Source organism: Sprattus sprattus (assembly GCF_963457725.1).
Source record: "Sprattus sprattus genome assembly, chromosome: 18".
NCBI classification, from domain to species: Eukaryota; Metazoa; Chordata; class Actinopteri; order Clupeiformes; family Clupeidae; genus Sprattus; species Sprattus sprattus.
This window is the reverse complement of record NC_137916.1, coordinates 4,399,653-4,417,414: the sequence shown is the minus strand read 5'-3', so window position 1 is coordinate 4,417,414 and position 17,762 is coordinate 4,399,653. Positions and strand designations below refer to the sequence as shown.

Genomic DNA, 17,762 nt, shown 5'->3' with positions numbered 1-17,762 from the left:
ATAGGTGGCGCTATAGATGAAATAAGTGGTAGTGGAGTGGTTGACGTGGCCTCTTAAGACCAACATACAAAAAAAATGTGGTCCTCCTAGGCCCTACGGTTTTCGACTTATTCACAGAAAACTGAATCGCCCCACCCTCTTTAAAAGGGGTCCAGTCCGACGGGGGTGCAACGAAAATCAACAGTTCCACGCTAATCTAGTGGGGCTACATGCCCACCAAATTTTGTGCACCCCGGTGTTTCAGTGTCCCGGGAATTGTTGACAGAAAATCGGCTAACAGAAAAAAAGAAACAGAAAAAAAAAACTGTCGCGAGGCGGTCATAATAAAACCATGAAGGCCAAGATACATTGTGATGCATCAAGAATCTTTTTTAAAATGAAATTGTTACCCTTTGAATCGTAATCAAATTGTAAACGCTTGAATCAAATAGTGAGGTCGGTGAAGATTCAATACTCATATATTTGAACAACAATTTGATTAGAACTCTTCAAACACCATGCTGAATGTTGGGGAAAATCTATGTTATGTGTTTTTTCTCTATATGGGATTTTAAAAATCTTAACGGTTTTGGTATTTAGACAAGTGTGAAGATGTTGTGAATAACTGGAATATGAAAGAGAGAAAAAAGAAAAAAGATGAAGTGTTCACATTGTCTCCACACACTCTGTCTCCACATCCCTCTTACATCAGCGCAGAAAGTGACTGATGGCTATTAGAAAAGGTGGTCTACCTCTAGATGGAACTAATAACTTGGCTTACTGATAAATAGACTGATTTGTCATTTGTTGTTGATATTTTGTTTGTGTGTTTTTGTGTTGATTAGTCGGGGAGGCCCGTAACCTCATTCCAATGGACCCCAACGGGTCGTCGGATCCTTACGTCAAACTGAAACTCATCCCCGACCCTAAGAGCGAGAGCAAGCAGAAGACCAGGACCATCCGGGCCTCCCTCAACCCCACATGGAACGAGTCCTTCGCTTTGTGAGTAAAGCAGGGACTTCAGGAACATTAGGGACCCTCTAGTCTAGTGGAGTAAAGCAGAACTTCAGGAACATTAGGGACCCTCTAGTCTAGTGGAGTAAAGCAGGGCTTTCAGGAACCTTAGGGACCTCTAGTCTAGTGGAGTAAAGCAGGGCTTTCAGGAACCTGAGGGGACCCTCGAGTGGATTAAAGCAGGAACCTTAGGGACCTTCTAGTGCAGTAAAGCAGGGCTTACAGGAACCTAAGGAACATCTAGTCTCTAGTGGAGTTAAGCAGGGCTTTCAGGAACCTTAGGGACACTCTAGTCTAGGGGAGTAAAGCAGGGCTTTCAGGAACCTTAGGGACCCTCTAGTCTAGTGCAGTAAAGCAGGGCTTTTAGGAACCTTAGGGACCCTCTAGTCTCTAGTGGAGTAAAGCAGGGCTTTCAGGAACCTTAGGGACCCTCTAGTCTCTAGTGGAGTAAAGCAGGGCTTTCAGGAACCTTAGGGACCCTCTAGTCCTAGTTCGGAGCTGGGGCCAGTATTTGAAACTGAGGCAATGTCAGGGGCCGGAGGATATGAGCAGTATTCTATTGGTTTCCGTATCATATTGACTAATCCGCGCAAGCGTATCACGGCGGTCAATGTAAACACTGTGGCGGCTTCCATTGGTAAGCAGGAGGCCAAGTTATGACACATTTTTACTTATTTCTCGAGTTGCAAAATGTTTCAAACTTAAATTAACTATAATCACTGACAGAACAAGCACTGTAACAGTCCAATATTTGACCTCTTTTTACAATAACAGGGTTACGCAGTTAATCTGCTGTGGCCAAAAGTACACTGCATTTTGCATATCTGTCTATAACTAAATAGCCTCAGATACCTCAATATTCAGTCCAGCTGAACCTGTTGTATTTAATCTAACTAGCCAAAAAAGAAAAAGTTTGTGACTATGGCTAATTTTACACTCTCGCGTGCAGTAGACATTTTTGTCTGGTAAGTGCAGTTTGAAGGGTACGAGTGATGAAGGCCAAAGGTAACGGTCACAGTGATGCACTCTAGAGCTCGGTAAATTTAGAGGGGCAAATTTGATTGGTAATTTGTTTTCCCTCAAAAATGTATGTCTGGAAAAATCAGGCAGTACCCGTTTACGTGGCTTTTTAAAGATTTTTTTTTATTATTATTTTTATTTTTATTCACGAACTGAATGAGGCTACCGGGGGCCAGTCCAAAGCAGCTCGGGGGCCGGATTCGGCCCGCGGGCCGATTATTGAAGAGCCCTGCTCTAGTCTCTAGTGGAGTAAAGCAGGGCTTTCAGGAACCTTAGAGACCCTCTAGTCTAGTGGAGTAAAGCAGGAACCTTATGTAATGAGCAGGTTTTGCTATGTAATGAGTGCGCATGCGTGAGTGTTCAGACTTGAAGTTATGCCTAGTAAATGGTCAACCCTATACCTTGGTCTCATGTACATTCTTTATTAATATAAGTACTTTAAAGTACAAGACACCTTAGAAGACCCTGTAGTGGACAGAATTCAGCTTTTGTATCTGATGAGTTTTCAACCAAAGCATTCAACCAAAAACTGATCAGTCATGACCCAGAATGGGAAGAAGGGTTTTTGTGAATGTGAGTGTGTGTGTGTGTGTGTATTCTCATGTATTTTTGTGTGTGTGCGTGTGTATGTGTGTGTGTGTGTGTGTGTGTGTGTGTGTGTGTGTTTGTGTGTGTGTGTGTGTGTGTCTCCAATAGTAAACTGAAGGCCATGGACAAAGATCGTCGTCTCTCCGTAGAGGTGTGGGACTGGGACAGGACCACCAGAAATGACTTCATGGGCTCCATGTCCTTTGGGGTGTCTGAGCTCATCAAAGCGCCTTTGTGTGGATGGTGAGTGTGTGAGTTACAAGGTTGGAACACTTGTGCCCCCTTGCAGACTTAATAGCCAAACTTTAGCTGTAATCTACTGTCTCAACAGTTCGGAGGAAATATACATGGGCTACTGATGTGAATGGAACATCAGTGTTCAGGAAAATGTTATGGGCATGGCCTCTCGACTATTTTACAATGGACAGATGCATCTACTTCTATTCCACTCAGTTTGATCTATCTAAATACCACTGTTAATAGTGAACATGGTCTTAAGCGGCCTTCCTGAGCCCAAGGCTTACACCCAGAGAAGCAAACACATACTGTATGTTATAGTAGCATTATGTCATTATGAGAAGAATCATTGATACATAACTTGTACATAACACTACATTGTGTGGTGTTTCGGTGACTACAGTCGAACTACAAGAGTAAGGAGAACAACAATGAGAGCACTGATGTGTTTTCACGTGACATACTACAGATCCCATGGTCCTCTCTGTTTAACAGGTATAAGTTGCTGAACCAGGAAGAGGGCGAGTATTACAATTGCCCCATTCCAGACGTTGAAGACATCAATCAAGTGGAGCTCCGGCAGAAGTTTGAGGTTGGTGTTATGTCTAGATTCACAGACGGTGTTTTGTTTAGATTCAAAGTTGTTTTTGGTGTGACCTCTGTGTGTGTTTGTTTTTTCACCCGTTGGACTTAATAATACAATTCCTTCCCAGAGTTAGACGTCTCTCAGGCGCTATTCTTTAAATCATCAGATTCTCTTACAACATTCAATTTCTTATGCATATTAACTTTGGCCTGTACTCCAAAGGCTGTCCATATCTCCATGGCAACAGAAGTGCAGATTGAAGAGTAGAGAGTAAGCCTCAGCCTCAGTCTCAAGCTTCTCTTTGCATATTTCCCTTCTTCACCCGCTTGTGTGTGTGTGTGTGTGTGTGTGTGTGTGTGTGTGTGTGTGTGTGTGTGTGTTTGTGTGTGTGTGTGTGTGTGTGTGTGTGTGTGTGTGTGTGTGTGTGTGTGTGTGTGTTTGTGTGTTAGAGACAAGAAGAGAATTCTCTCAATAACTCGATTAGCACGCTTCATGCTTTAATGTTCTATCGGACTATGTATGAGTGAATCCCTAAGACACCCAGTTAACTGGGTAAGCAAAAGCAAGTTCTTGTTTCCATGGAAACCACGACTGAGATCCTAGCAAGTTACGAACGAATCATCCTTCGCCTCAACAGGAGTTTTCTCATATTTGAACATTCATGCCTTCGACTGATCTTTCAACCCACTTGGCATAATATATGCTGATTTGCAGGATAATTTGATACATTTAATATTGTGATAATTGTTTGAAGGGTCTTTATAGTAGCATAATTCTTCATCTTCTAGAGCAGTCCTGCTTTTCCTCCATAATTCTTCATCTTCTAGAGCAGTCCTGCTTTTCCTTACACAAACACACACACATACACACACACACACACACACACACACACACACACACACACACACACACACACACACACACACACACACACACACACACACACACACATCTGTCTCCTGACTAATGCTGCAGTTTCTCTTTTATAGGCCTGCCAACTAAACCACTTCTTCAAGGTAGCTCTCTCTCTCTCTCTCTCTCCCTCTCTCTCTCTCTCTCTCTTTCATTCACTCTCATGTTCTCTCTCACTTTCACTCTATTTTTCTGTCTCTCTCTCTTTCTTTCTTTCTCTATTTTAAGAATATAACTCCATATTCTTAAGCACTGGAATGGTCCCTTCTGGTCTCCCCCTGATTGTTTGTGTGTGTCTGCCAGCTGCCACAAACCAATCAGCGTTACTAACACAGCTGCCTGATTAGGTGCCTGATGAGCGTGAGACCAACATGACACTGCTGACTGCTGCTGATATAGAGGCAGGCTCCCAGGAACACCACTCTCCATTTACTGCACTCAAATCAAATACACAAAATAAAACTTGGCTTGGCTTGGCATTTTGGCGTGGCATTTTGGCTTGGCATGTGCCTGAATTATCCTTAAAACTATAAGAAGTGTGCAACACATATGTAGACACAGACATATAAACCTACCAGCCTACACACACATATACAGAGAGAGACAGAGAGAAGCGGTGCTGTTGTTAGTAAACAGGTGCACAGGTGGGGAAGCTTTGTAAGAGTCCCCCCACCTGAGAGCACCGGGGGCTGGCTCAGGCAGCAGAGGCCCTGCACGCTCCTGGAACACTCACTCCCGTCATGTCTGTGTGTGTGTGTGTGTGTGTGTGTGTGTGTGTGTGTGTGTGTGTGTGTGTGTGTGTGTGTGTGTGTGTGTGTGTGTGTGTGTGTATGTGTGTTTGTGTCTAGAGCATGCTGCGCTGATGACTAATGGAGGACCAAAGACACACGGGATAACCCGGTGCTCATGTCAAACACTCAACTGTTTGTAATTATCTGATTAGCTTTGTCTTTCATTTACTCACTCACACTGGAGGATGCCTGCACGTACAGTGCATAACTTGTGCAGAGGATATATCCTAGTGCACATTTAAAATCTCTCCACTTGGGGGCAGCACACAATAATGTTTCTGTTATTTTGCATTTATCTGGCTGACATTGCAGAAGATCAACAGCAGCTTCATTTAAGTTTGGGGACCAGAAATACAGATTTCGAATGAAAAAACAGCCACTCTGCTTTCATATATGATGCAGAGGAAGCACTGACACTACTATAGTTATTAAAATCCTTTCTCACATCATCACGGAGGCACTGGAGGAGAGCTTAGGAGGAGGGGGAGGACAGGGCTCCGTGACCCGAGGCTCAGGTGTTTTTCTCGGCTCTCCGTGGCTCCTGCTGTGTCACAACGAGATCACCTCCTCTAATTGTGACCCTGCAGACGCCTCCTCAGCCCGCTGTCCTTGCCTCTGGGAAGGTTGTGGCTGTCGAGACAAAGCCGTGCTGGACAATAAAGTGGAAATGAGCATCATAATGGCACAGCACAGCACAGCACAGCACAGCACAGCACAGCACGAGCACGAGCACAGCACGAGCACAGCACAGCACGAGCACAGCACAGCACAGCACAGCACAGCACGAGCACAGCACAGTATAACACAGCACAATATAGCACAGCCTCAGCACAGCTCAGCACAGCACAGCACAGCACAGTATAACACACACAATATAGCACAGCACAGCATTGGACACGACAGCACAAGACAGGATAGGACAGCACAGGGCAGCAAAGCACAGCACAGCACAGCACAGCACAGCACAGCACAGCACAGCACAGCACAGCACAGCACGGCACAGCACAGCACAACACAGCACAGCACAAGACAGGATAGGACAGCACAGCACAAGGCAGCACAGGGCAGCACAGCACAGCACAGCACAGTACAGCATAGCCTCAGCTAGAGCTGGGAACTCCGCCTTTGTAGATTTCACTTCTAGTCAAGTGCAGCAGTGGCTTCAGGTGAAATGATACATAGTGAACAGCTACAGGTATCTATAGATTAATTAGTTATTGAGGAGATGATGTAGAGCAAAGGGCATTCGACTTCTTTTCTTTTCCATGTGTATTGTATGGGTAGACTGCTTGGACGTGACCAGACATCAGTCTGACTCTATTTCTTTTTCTTCTGTCGCTTAAAGTAGGACAATCGTCAACTCTTTGTGAAAGTAAGAACAGAACTTGTGGGCACAAAGCGTTGAGGTATCTTCAGGACAAACTGCAGGGGGTGGGCTGAATACTTCTTTTGTATTCTTTATGGAAGTGCACAGGAGTGTCTGGGAAATTCAGGGACCAGGAGTTTTGCAGTCTGTTGAAGTTTGGGGAGTTGGGGAATGAGAAAAAAGTGTTGTCCTTCTTAGAGGGGAAATAAGCAGGTTGTGATGACAAGGTTTCAGTGGCGAAGAGAGGCATCTGTGCTGGGGGAAGCATGGGTTAGCTGAGGACTGTTCCATACTTGGTAATCTGTGACTGAAAAGTTTTAGTCCCATGCCAAGGTGCAATATGTCCACCACGTATTTATTTTTCTTGTCTCAGGATTATATTATTGTTTATTGTACATGAACAACAATAGTTCTGTTATAGTTGTGTACTACAAATCGCAGTAACATCACAAACTCTTTATGATTGGTTGACCGAAAGCTGTAAATGAGACCAACTAACTACAGAATGGTGTCAGTTTTCCTGCTACCTGAAATTGCATGTATGCATGTATGACTCATACATCAAGCCACAGATGTCAATCTCAACAATATTAACCCTAATCTCAGTAGTAATAATCATACCAGTAATTTAGCGATAGAAGCAACACTCTTTGTAATTACAAAAAAGTTACACATTTATAAACACTGCTATAGTGCAGTGATCATTTAAATGTGTATGTGTACTGTATGTGGGCACCATACATTTTGAAGTCCATAATTTGTTTTGCAGAAAGCCAAGATGGGCCCTGGGAAGAAGGCAATCACTCCGGCAGACTACCGCAGGTTCAGCCTTCCCTCTGGGAACGTGGATCGGGTGCGCCTCGGGGACTTCCACTTCCTGGCTCTACTCGGCAAAGGCAGCTTCGGAAAGGTCAGAGTTCAGCAGCTTAGCTATTAATACTGTACACTATCAACCCTTCCATATGGGAGATATGTTTTAGCCACAGTGGTACTGTACACTACCACACAGAGGAGCAGTGCAAGGTTACCTAGAAATCAATTCTGGGATCCAGTATTGTAGAAAAGAAAGTAGGCTTAATGAAGGTGGACTTTTACCAATTTTATGTGATCAGGAAAAAAAAATTTGTTCAGTGAAGACTTCAAACCCGTTTTAAGTGAATGCTGGTTCAAAGCGACACACCATTAAAGAAGCATTATGCAACAATTGTACTTCAGGATAAGGGTTAGGATAAGCAGTTTTACCTTAAAATAACAGCTTGAAAAAAATTGGGGCGCTACAATGACTTTTAATATGGAGAATCGCCACCGTGCCATTGCCATACCAGGGTCCATAGGCATATAACTGCTAAATGTAAGATTGCCTGACGCCTCCCAGTTTTTTACTGTCTGCCGAACTAGTAAGTAGCTTATTTGTCATATTGCTTTGTCTTATTTTGCACCTGCTTGATGTTTGACTGTGTTAGGACAGTTGTTGACTAAATAGTTTGTCATAATGTCAAAGTCAGCATATTTCAATAGATTTCGTTAGTTCTAGCCACTAGCATATCTTCAGCGATTAGCAATTGATCCGGAATGCTACTTTAAAATATTAGTTTAATCTCACTCATATTTTTGCATCCTAAGCCCCCTTTAACAAAACTCAGGGGATGATGTTTTCAAATGAGTTTCCCTCCCTCGGTTGCATCTTTTCAAAGTAGACTTGATCTGTAGCTTTAATGGCCAATTTACTGCTTTGGGATGGAACCTTCGTAAAATAAGTGTTTTTTCATCCGTTGGCATTAAAGGTAGGATTTGGCAGCATCTAGCGATGAGGGTGCAGATAACAACCAACTGAGTACCCCTCCATCACCCCTCCCTTTTCAAGCATGTAGGATAACCTACAGTGGTCGTCAGTTGCCATAACAACATTAAAGGGACTCTCTAGAGCCAGTGTCATGGTTTGTCCATTCTGGGCTACTGAAGAAACATGGCGGTGCAACATGGCTGTCTCTGTGGAAGAGGACCCACTCCCCATGTATATATGAAGGGCTCATTCTAAGCTAAAACGAAAACACAACGATTCATAGTTACAGGTGATTAATTATACATAAAAAAACATAATGGCATAACTCCCTTTGTCCCCTGAAACCCTCTTTTAAAACATAACATCCTATGGTATTGTGCTGAAACATCATATGGTAGCATGTTCCAATCGCCCTACTAATCAAGACTATCTCCGCTATGGGACGCTGCCGTAGTCTCTCCACCTGGTCAACCTGGAGAAACCCTCGGCCAATCGCACCCACCGCCACTGCATTTCCGTACATCTACTCTACCCAATACCCTATGCTAGCATTTATATACAATATACATTATTGCCACCACTGAAATGTTTCTTTGTCCCTACATCCCTTACCCCTGTAACAGTAACCCTATTGGCACAGTAATCTGGTCTTGCCTGTATCATGTATTTACCACCAGATGTCTATATACATATTATGTCCAGTGACCAAATGCTGGCTGTGTATAACCCCTGTTGCTTCCTTTCCCCTTCTGCCACACAACCCTTCCCCTTCCCCCCCGTCCCACCTTCCTGTCTCCACCCGGCCGACCTCAAGCAGATGGGTCCCCCCTTATGTGCCGTGGTTCTGCTTAAGGTTTCTTCCTGCCCAACAGGGAGTTTTTCCTTGCCCCTGTTGCCGTTGTGCATGCACTAAGGGGGTTTAGGCTCTGGGCTCTGTTAAGCGCCTAGAGGCAATTGTATTGTTATGGCGCTATACAAATAAAATTGAATTGAATTGAATTGAATTATAGTACTGAAACATCTCCTATGGTATAGTACTGAAACATCCAATAGTATTGTACTGAAACATCTCCTATGGTATAGTACTGAAACACCCAATAGCATTGTACTGAAACATCTCCTATGGTATAGTACTGAAACATCCAATAGTATTGTACTGAAACATCTCCTATGGTATAGTACTAAAACATCTCCTATGGTAATGTGCTGAAACATCCTTTAGTATTGTGCTGAAACATCCTATGGTATTGTGCTGAAACATCTCCTACATTATTGTGCTGAAAAATCTCCTATGGTATAGTGCTGAAACATCCTTTAGTATTGTGCTGAAACACCCTATGGTATTGTGCTGAAACACCCTATTATGCTGAAACACCCTATGGTATTGTGCTGAAACACCCTTGGTATTATGCTGAAACACCCTATGGTATTGTGCTGAAACACCCTATAGTATTGTGCTGAAACATCCTATTGTGCTGAAACACCCTATAGTATTGTGCTGAAACACCCTATAGTATTGTGCTGAAACACCCTATGGTATTGTGCTGAAACACCCTATAGTATTGTGCTGAAACACCCTATGGTATTGTGCTGAAACACCCTATAGTATTGTGCTGAAACACCCTATGGTATTGTGCTGAAACATCCTATTGTGCTGAAACACCCTATGGTATTGTGCTGAAACACCCTATAGTATTGTGCTGAAACACCCTATAGTATTGTGCTGAAACACCCTATAGTATTGTGCTGAAACACCCTATAGTATTGTGCTGAAACACCCTATGGTATTGTGCTGAAACACCCTATAGTATTGTGCTGAAACACCCTATGGTATTGTGCTGAAACACCCTATAGTATTGTGCTGAAACACCCTATGGTATTGTGCTGGCAGTGGAGAGTCTAACCCCGTCCCCTTTCTCTTCCTCTGGCTTGTGTGGTGCTCAGGTGATGTTGGCAGAGATGAAGGGCTCAGAGGAGCTGTACGCCATAAAGATTCTGAAGAAGGACGTGGTGATCCAGGACGACGACGTGGAGTGTACCATGGTTGAAAAGAGGGTGCTGGCCCAGCGGGACAAGCCTCCCTTCCTCACCCAGCTGCACTCCTGCTTCCAGACCGTGGTGAGAGAGCTGGCCAGGCAGGCAGGAGGGCAGGCGACAGGCGGGCAGGAGGGCAGGAGGGCAGGCGGGCTGGAGGGCAGGCGGGCTGGAGGGCAGGCGGGCTGGAGGGCAGGAGGGCTGGAGGGCAGGCGGGCTGGAGGGCAGGCGACAGGCACGAGTCACGTGGCAGAGAATTCAGAACTACAAAACTCTGTCAGGACGTCCAATTGCTCATTATCTTCGTCAGTTAGAAGCATAAAAGTACACCACAAGTATAGCTTTCGCCTTGGTTTGAAGAGGCTCTTTAACCCTGGGGTAAATGTGCCTATAAACCACGAGATGCCTTTTATTTTCATTTCCTGTGAAGCTTTGAAAGCTGCCACTACAACAGGGACGTGTGCACAATGAGACCCATTAGGACTGGTGTGTGTGTGTGTGTGTGTGTGTGTGTGTGTGTCTGTGTGTGTGTGTGCGTGCGTGCGTGCGTGCGTGCGTGCGTGCGTGTGCACAATGAGACCCACTAGGACTGCTGTCTGTCAGTGAGATGCATCCTGCTTGTCCTGTCACGATCTATTGTCCTGTCACTGTCTATTGCTAGACATTGTCTGGGTGGAGATGAGGTGGATGGTGGCTGCTGGCTCTGGAGTTGGCATGTATGTTATGTGTGTACCTCTGTTTGTGACGGAGCCTTGTCTTGTGTCACGAGCAGGACCGACTCTACTTTGTCATGGAGTACATCAACGGAGGAGACCTCATGTACCACATCCAACACGTGGGCAAGTTCAAGGAGCCACAGGCTGTGTAAGACTCTCCTAACACTCAACTCTCATCTGGATTGATCTTGTGATTACATCAGATGCCACATATAGTATATCCCTAGAGACTTGTATTCTGTACCACTATATCACCATACCTTATGTAACACATACAGTATATACAGTACCTAGAGACTTGTATGCCACTATATCACCATACCTTCTGTAACACATACGTATATCCCTAGAGACTTGTATGCTGTATAACTATATCACCATCACTTCTGTAACACGTTCTACTCTTTTACTTGCATATTATACTCTGTGATGAAGAATGGAAAGCAGTGCTCTTTTTCCTTTGGCCCCTCATAGGTTCTATGCTGCAGAGATCGCAGCAGGAATGTTTTTCCTTCACCGAAAAGGAATCATCTACAGGTAGGTGTGACCATGATGAAGTTGTATGCTCTTCAGTTGTTTGATGTGTTCTGCCTTTCTATATACAGTATATGCTTATTGTGTTAAAGGTGTAGGGTGTAGGTTTTAGTGGCTTCTAGTGGTGAAGTTGCGAATTGCAACCAACTGAGAAATTGTATTGAGTTATTTAGTCTGTAAAACTTCCATGGACTGACAATTGTGAAGTTTGGCAATGTTACTTGTTGGCACTAATACATTAATAAATACATAATTATGATTGCTATATTCCATTTCTGCTATTTCCCTAAATCCCAACTCCTACACAAATTCCGAATCAGACAATTCTGAAAGCACATGTTGCATAACCAGGGTGCTGTGATGCACCAGTGTTGCCTCAAGTTTGAGTTTTAATAATAAGTGATTTAACACTGAACACAGATCAGCATGGCTCAGGTCCTCAAGATGAAGTTTTACTAATATGTGATTTAACACTGAACACAGATCAGCATGGCACAGGTTTTCAAGTTCGAGTTTTAATATTATGTGATTTAACACTGAACACAGATCAGCATGGCACAGGTTCTCAAGTTTGAGTTTTAATAACATTTTAACACTGAACACAGATCAACATGGCACAGTTCAAGTTCAAGTTGAAGTTTTAATAATATGTGATTTTACACTGAACACAGATCAGCATGGCTCAGGTCCTCAAGTTGAAGTTGTAGTAACATGTGATTTAACACTGAACACAGATCAGCATGGCACAGGTTCTCAAGTTTGAGTTTTAATATTATGTGATTTAACACTGAACACAGATCAGCATGGCACAGGTTCTCAAGTTTGAGTTTTAATAACATTTTAACACTGAACAAAGATCAACATGGCTGAGGTCCTCAAGTTGAAGTTCTTCTAATATGTGATTTAACACTGAACACAGATCAGCATGGCTCAGGTTCTCAAGTTGAGGTTTTAATAATATGTGATTTAACACTGAACACAGATCAGCATGGCTCAGGTCCTCAAGTTTGAGTTTTATTAATATGTGATTTAACACTGAACACAGATCAGCATGGCTCAGGTCCTCAAGTTTGAGTTTTATTAATATGTGATTTAACACTGAACACAGATCAGCATGGCACAGGTTCTCAAGTTTGAGTTTTAATAACATTTTAACACTGAACAAAGATCAACATGGCTGAGGTCCTCAAGTTGAAGTTCTTCTAATATGTGATTTAACACTGAACACAGATCAGCATGGCTCGGGTTCTCAAGTTGAGGTTTTAATAATATGTGATTTAACACTGAACACAGATCAGCATGGCTCAGGTCCTCAAGTTTGAGTTTTATTAATATGTGATTTAACACTGAACACAGATCAGCATGGCACAGGTCCTCAAGTTTGAGTTTTATTAATATGTGATTTAACACTGAACACAGATCAGTATGGCACAGGTCCCCAAGTTGAAGTTTTCATAACATGTGATTTAACACTGAACACAGATCAGCATGGCTCAGGTCCCCAGCTTGTTGAAACTGTGACAGCTCAAACAGATTGGCAGCACTGAGAGTGTGGTATCAATGTTATGGTGCAAAGCGCTATGAGTCAAAGCTAAGAGAAAGAGGAGGTGGAGGCGAGAGTGGAGGAGAGACGAGAGACTGATAGGAAGACAGAGAGCCAGAGCAATAGAGAGTTTTTTCAGAGGAAGACGAAATCAGGTCAGAGAATTTGTCTGAGGAACCAAGCTTTTGTTGTACCCAAACGCCTTCGCTCTGCCTTCAAATCCCCCCTGCCGGAGGCGAACACACAGCATTTGATCGTCCTCTGTAGTGGCAGAGCTAGATGAATTACAATTGTCACCTCAGCCTAGCCACCAAAATATAAACATCACTGGAAATGTCTCTCAAATCAATAGAGAACTCTGGAAGGAAGTGGAAAGAGCATCATATAGCAGCTGTGGAGGCAGTTTCCTTGAGTTGTTTGTGAAGGGGCGTGTGAGGGTTGTTGTGATGAGGTCTGAGGTAGGTGCACCTCAGGCTTCATCTGCCTGCCTGTGTGTGTGTGTGTGTGTGTGTGTTTGTGTGGGTGCCCACAGAGACCTGAAGCTGGACAATGTGATGCTGGACTCAGAGGGCCACATCAAGATCGCCGACTTTGGGATGTGCAAGGAGACTATGTACGATGGCATGACCACACGCACCTTCTGCGGAACACCGGACTACATTGCCCCTGAGGTGCGTGTTTGGATGTGTGTGTGTATGTCTGTGTGTGTGTATGTGTGTGTGTGAGTGTGTGTCTGTGTGTCTGTGTGTGTGTGTGTGTGTGGTGAGTGGGCTGTGTGGGAAGATTGAGACAAAAGAGGAACAATTGGTTTTGTGAAAGGAGAATATAGAAATAGTAATCCATCATTGGTCCCTGCAATCAACAACAGGCTTATATGCAGACTGTACAGTTCATTTTAACTATGAGGGCTGCCTTTACAGACACCTTTCTCTGATTCTATTTCAGTCTGTTGCTCTACTGCTTTTGTTTCTTAAGCTGACTATGTTGTTGTATAATTGGGAGCAGTGACTAGATTTCAGTCACAAAAAGTCATCTGTCACCATGGTGGACGTGATGAATGAAAAGGACCAAAAAGATCACTACTGAAGCGTTGCTATACAGCCATGGGAAGTCTGTGTGATTGTGTGTTGCTCCTGCCTCCCACAGATTATTGCCTACCAGCCCTATGGGAAGTCAGTGGACTGGTGGGCCTATGGTGTTCTGCTGTACGAGATGCTGGCTGGTCAGGTAGGTGGGCAGGAGTCCCAGTCACTTCACTTGAACCCTGCATCATCAGACCAACAGAACCATGGCACTGGCAGGTAACCAGGGCACTTTCCAATAATTGGACATCAACTGTCATGAATACTAATGACATGACAAGGACTCTGCTATAACACATGTTTAAAACATGTTTATAACATGGCCATGTGAGTCTTATGACACAGGGTTCAGGTAAGGCATTACCAAGATCCCTTTTCTCTGCCCAATGTGAACTAAACTTAGGACCGTGCTTTTCCTTCTTTTCAGTAGCACAGCATTGTCAGCCACCATGCCTGATTGGGATGACAGCAGGTGTAGCAACACCAGCTGCTCATTCTAAGAAAAGCTTGCAGTGATGAGATTATGTAAGCGTGGCATAGGTATGGTTATATATGGCAACATTTGGTCATTTAGTGACTTGATCTCTGCCAGGCTATTGAACACTCTCACTTTCTCTTTTTTCATTTTACATGATTTACGTTTTTTTAAATACTGACCCTGCGCTGGCATATTGCCCTGTTATCTCAGTATCTTTTTTCTTTCCTTCTCTACTGTCTTTCTTTCTATGGCTAAGGTAGCCCCTGTCAATGCCTGATCTGTACTGTGCTGGCCCAGTCCGAACACTCCTGTCCCATGGGGGTCTGGGAATGACACTTCTGTCCCATTCTCTTAGCACTTATCACAGGGCCAACTGCCACAAAATGTCAGAGAACTGAGACAGAGAGGGATGAACTGCTTTCACATATGTGAGATCTGACCAAGTCTCTCAACCCACAGTGTACTGGATGTTAATGTGGCCAAAGACTACCGCCTTTCAAGGGATAGGATCTGTTAAATGGCATGCAAAACAACCAACCTACTCAAAAGGAATAGAAATCCCTTCAAATACTGAACTGTATTGTTAATAAGAAAGGCCACCTACTTAATTGCAATATCATATACACTGTATTCAGTAATATTATTTAGTTTTGCCATGATACTAGAAAGATAATCCAGAATAGGTTTTATTTTCAGACAGCTCTTGTCCTCCAATGCTGTCTCCTGTCAATGACTTCCTGTCTCTTGTCCTCCAATGCTGTCTCCTGTTAATGACTGTCTGTCTTTTGTCTTCTATTAGCCGCCATTTGACGGTGAGGATGAGGATGAGCTCTTTCAGTCCATTATGGAGCACAACGTGTCCTACCCCAAGTCCATGTCCAAAGAAGCTGTGTCCATCTGCAAGGGGGTGAGTCATGCCTCTGCCCATCAACCTCTGTGTGCATGTCTCTTGACTCACAGCCAAGCACAGAAAACCTGTTTGACTTTTTCTCATGGAGAGGAGCATAGGTGGGAGCTCTCGTGTCAGTGTGACTGAGCAGTAATTAAGACTGAAGAGTCTCCTTGTCACAGTGCCAATGGGGTCCACTCAGGATTTTAATAACGCGGCAGAGTGATCCATTGTGCGATTGCCATCTCTATTCTGAGCGAGCGTTCATCACTCCCTATTGTTGTGTGTGTTCCCCCTCCCTGCTCCCTGCTCTGTGCTGCATAATTGTGCTCATCTGAAATATGGTTCAGAAAAAAGATGGAAGCCGAAATAGAAAATGAAAATTCACCAGCACCATCTGGGGTCATCAGCTGTTAGAAGAGGCTGTGGTGGCGATGAAGTGGGAGCAGATGCGGGGGTTTCTTTTGGTGAATGTGCCCATTACTCAGGTGCCCAAGAAATGGACCCATAGGTTCTCTAAACTCAACAACAACCAGGAAGGTTACACCACCGAATAAACTCCTAAACTTCCTTTCTACAAATTACCTTCAGGATATTTGGAGAACTTTGCACCCTGATACCTTAGACTATACTTACTTCTGACACTCTCAGAACAGCTATAGTCGTATCGATTACTTATTCATCTCAAAGAAGCACCTGGACACGTTTCAATCAAGCAAAATTAACGATATTGTAATATCTGATCATGCCATTGTCTCATTCACACTGTCCCCAAAAGAAGACGTAATATCTGACAGAACATGGAGAATGAATAGGAAATACTTTCTTGACATGGACTTTTATGAGGTGTATAAATATACACATTTACTTATTTATCTAAACAAATGTGACCAGAGCGGAACTTCAAGACAAACCTGATATTCTCTCATGCCTGCCTTTTGGAATTGCGAAAACATTTAAAAGAAATGGGAGGATATTGGGAGGTGGCTATCAATACATCTATCTATAAATCCAGGAACTCTGTGTGTCTGTCTAGGGCGTATCTCCCTGACGGTAGTTCCGTTAGTTATGAGATTTCGCATGTAGCTTACGCATGTCATGAACCTGTGCATCCTTGATTTTGAAGATTTTTGAATTTATAGTTTTCGAGATATTTGTATTTTACCGTTTCCCATAGGAAACAATGGGTTATCGTCTCCCGTCCCGTCGGCACTATGGGTAGTGACGTCACAATCAACCGCGTAGCGTTATTAAACTATGCTGCCTTCACTCAAAGTTCAGAATACCGTTGGATAGAGGAGGTGAGGTCCGCATTCAAATTCTTCTTGGTGAACAGATACAGACTTTTGCTCAGGTAATCTTAAAACAGTGATTGATTTTATCTATTCGTTTATTTTTAAGCTTCTTTATAATCGAAAGACAGTGATTGATTTCGTTTCGTTTATTTTTAAGCTTCTTTATATTAAGTTTCAAAGTTGATGCGTATGGGCCTCGCATGTAACCAACTCTCATTACCATGTTAAGTAGTATATTGTAGTTTGATGTATTTGTATAAGAGTTAGCTTTCTATTCAATGTTGATGGTAAGCCTAGACCAGTGACCATGCGTTCATGCATCTACTGACGCAATGAGAGGTTTTCAGATGTGTCCCGATGTAGCCTATCTGTTGTAATTCGTGTGTAGACTTTGTTTTTTCATTATTGCAATATTATAAACCTCAGTCTGCATTTACCCTGGCTGGGAGAGGCTGTCATTCCGAAGATACTGTGTGTGATCGCCTTTGCTCTGTGTTCATTAGGCTAAACCTGTCAGAGTGTATGAATTAACGGCTGGGTGCCAATCAAAATCACAACGCAAGAGTGGCCGCTACAAATGGTAGCTTATATTGATAAGCCTCGGAGGCTTTCAGATTGTACATTGCTTTCCCATCTGTTGCTATGGAGTCCACGAAATACGCGCAATTCTCGCTGTAAGTTATGTCGGGCCACGTCATCATGTTATCCTCCCAGTTCTGCACTGAACAACAGCTAGCCTACACCTATTCTGCTAACACTACAGAATGCATAATTCCTACGGGCACTGCACTATTGCAATAATGAGAAAACAAAGTACAAACGAATTACAACAGATACATCGGGACACTTTTTTGTGAATGATGTCATAGTCATAGAACAGTCGTCGTCATAGATGTTACCCCCTACGGGCACTGC

The 17,762-nt window shown here is 43.5% G+C and overlaps 1 protein-coding gene across 2 annotated transcripts in view; it reads left to right on the top strand.

The window, feature by feature from the left end:
* The window catches only part of prkcab (protein kinase C, alpha, b), a gene marked incomplete at both ends in the record, with an annotated part of 156,448 nt that overhangs the window by 132,429 nt on the left and 6,257 nt on the right, over nt 1–17,762 (top strand). The window contains 11 exons of one of the 2 annotated variants that reach the window (XM_080856436.1): nt 825–981; nt 2,710–2,844; nt 3,334–3,430; nt 4,414–4,440; nt 7,263–7,403; nt 10,221–10,394; nt 11,083–11,174; nt 11,501–11,563; nt 13,636–13,774; nt 14,250–14,330; nt 15,463–15,570. In XM_080856436.1, coding sequence (XP_080712562.1) covers nt 825–981; nt 2,710–2,844; nt 3,334–3,430; nt 4,414–4,440; nt 7,263–7,403; nt 10,221–10,394; nt 11,083–11,174; nt 11,501–11,563; nt 13,636–13,774; nt 14,250–14,330; nt 15,463–15,570 — 1,214 coding nt within the window. The remainder of the gene's footprint in view (nt 1–824; nt 982–2,709; nt 2,845–3,333; nt 3,431–4,413; nt 4,441–7,262; nt 7,404–10,220; nt 10,395–11,082; nt 11,175–11,500; nt 11,564–13,635; nt 13,775–14,249; nt 14,331–15,462; nt 15,571–17,762) is intronic. The other variant, XM_080856437.1, reaches the window with a different exon arrangement.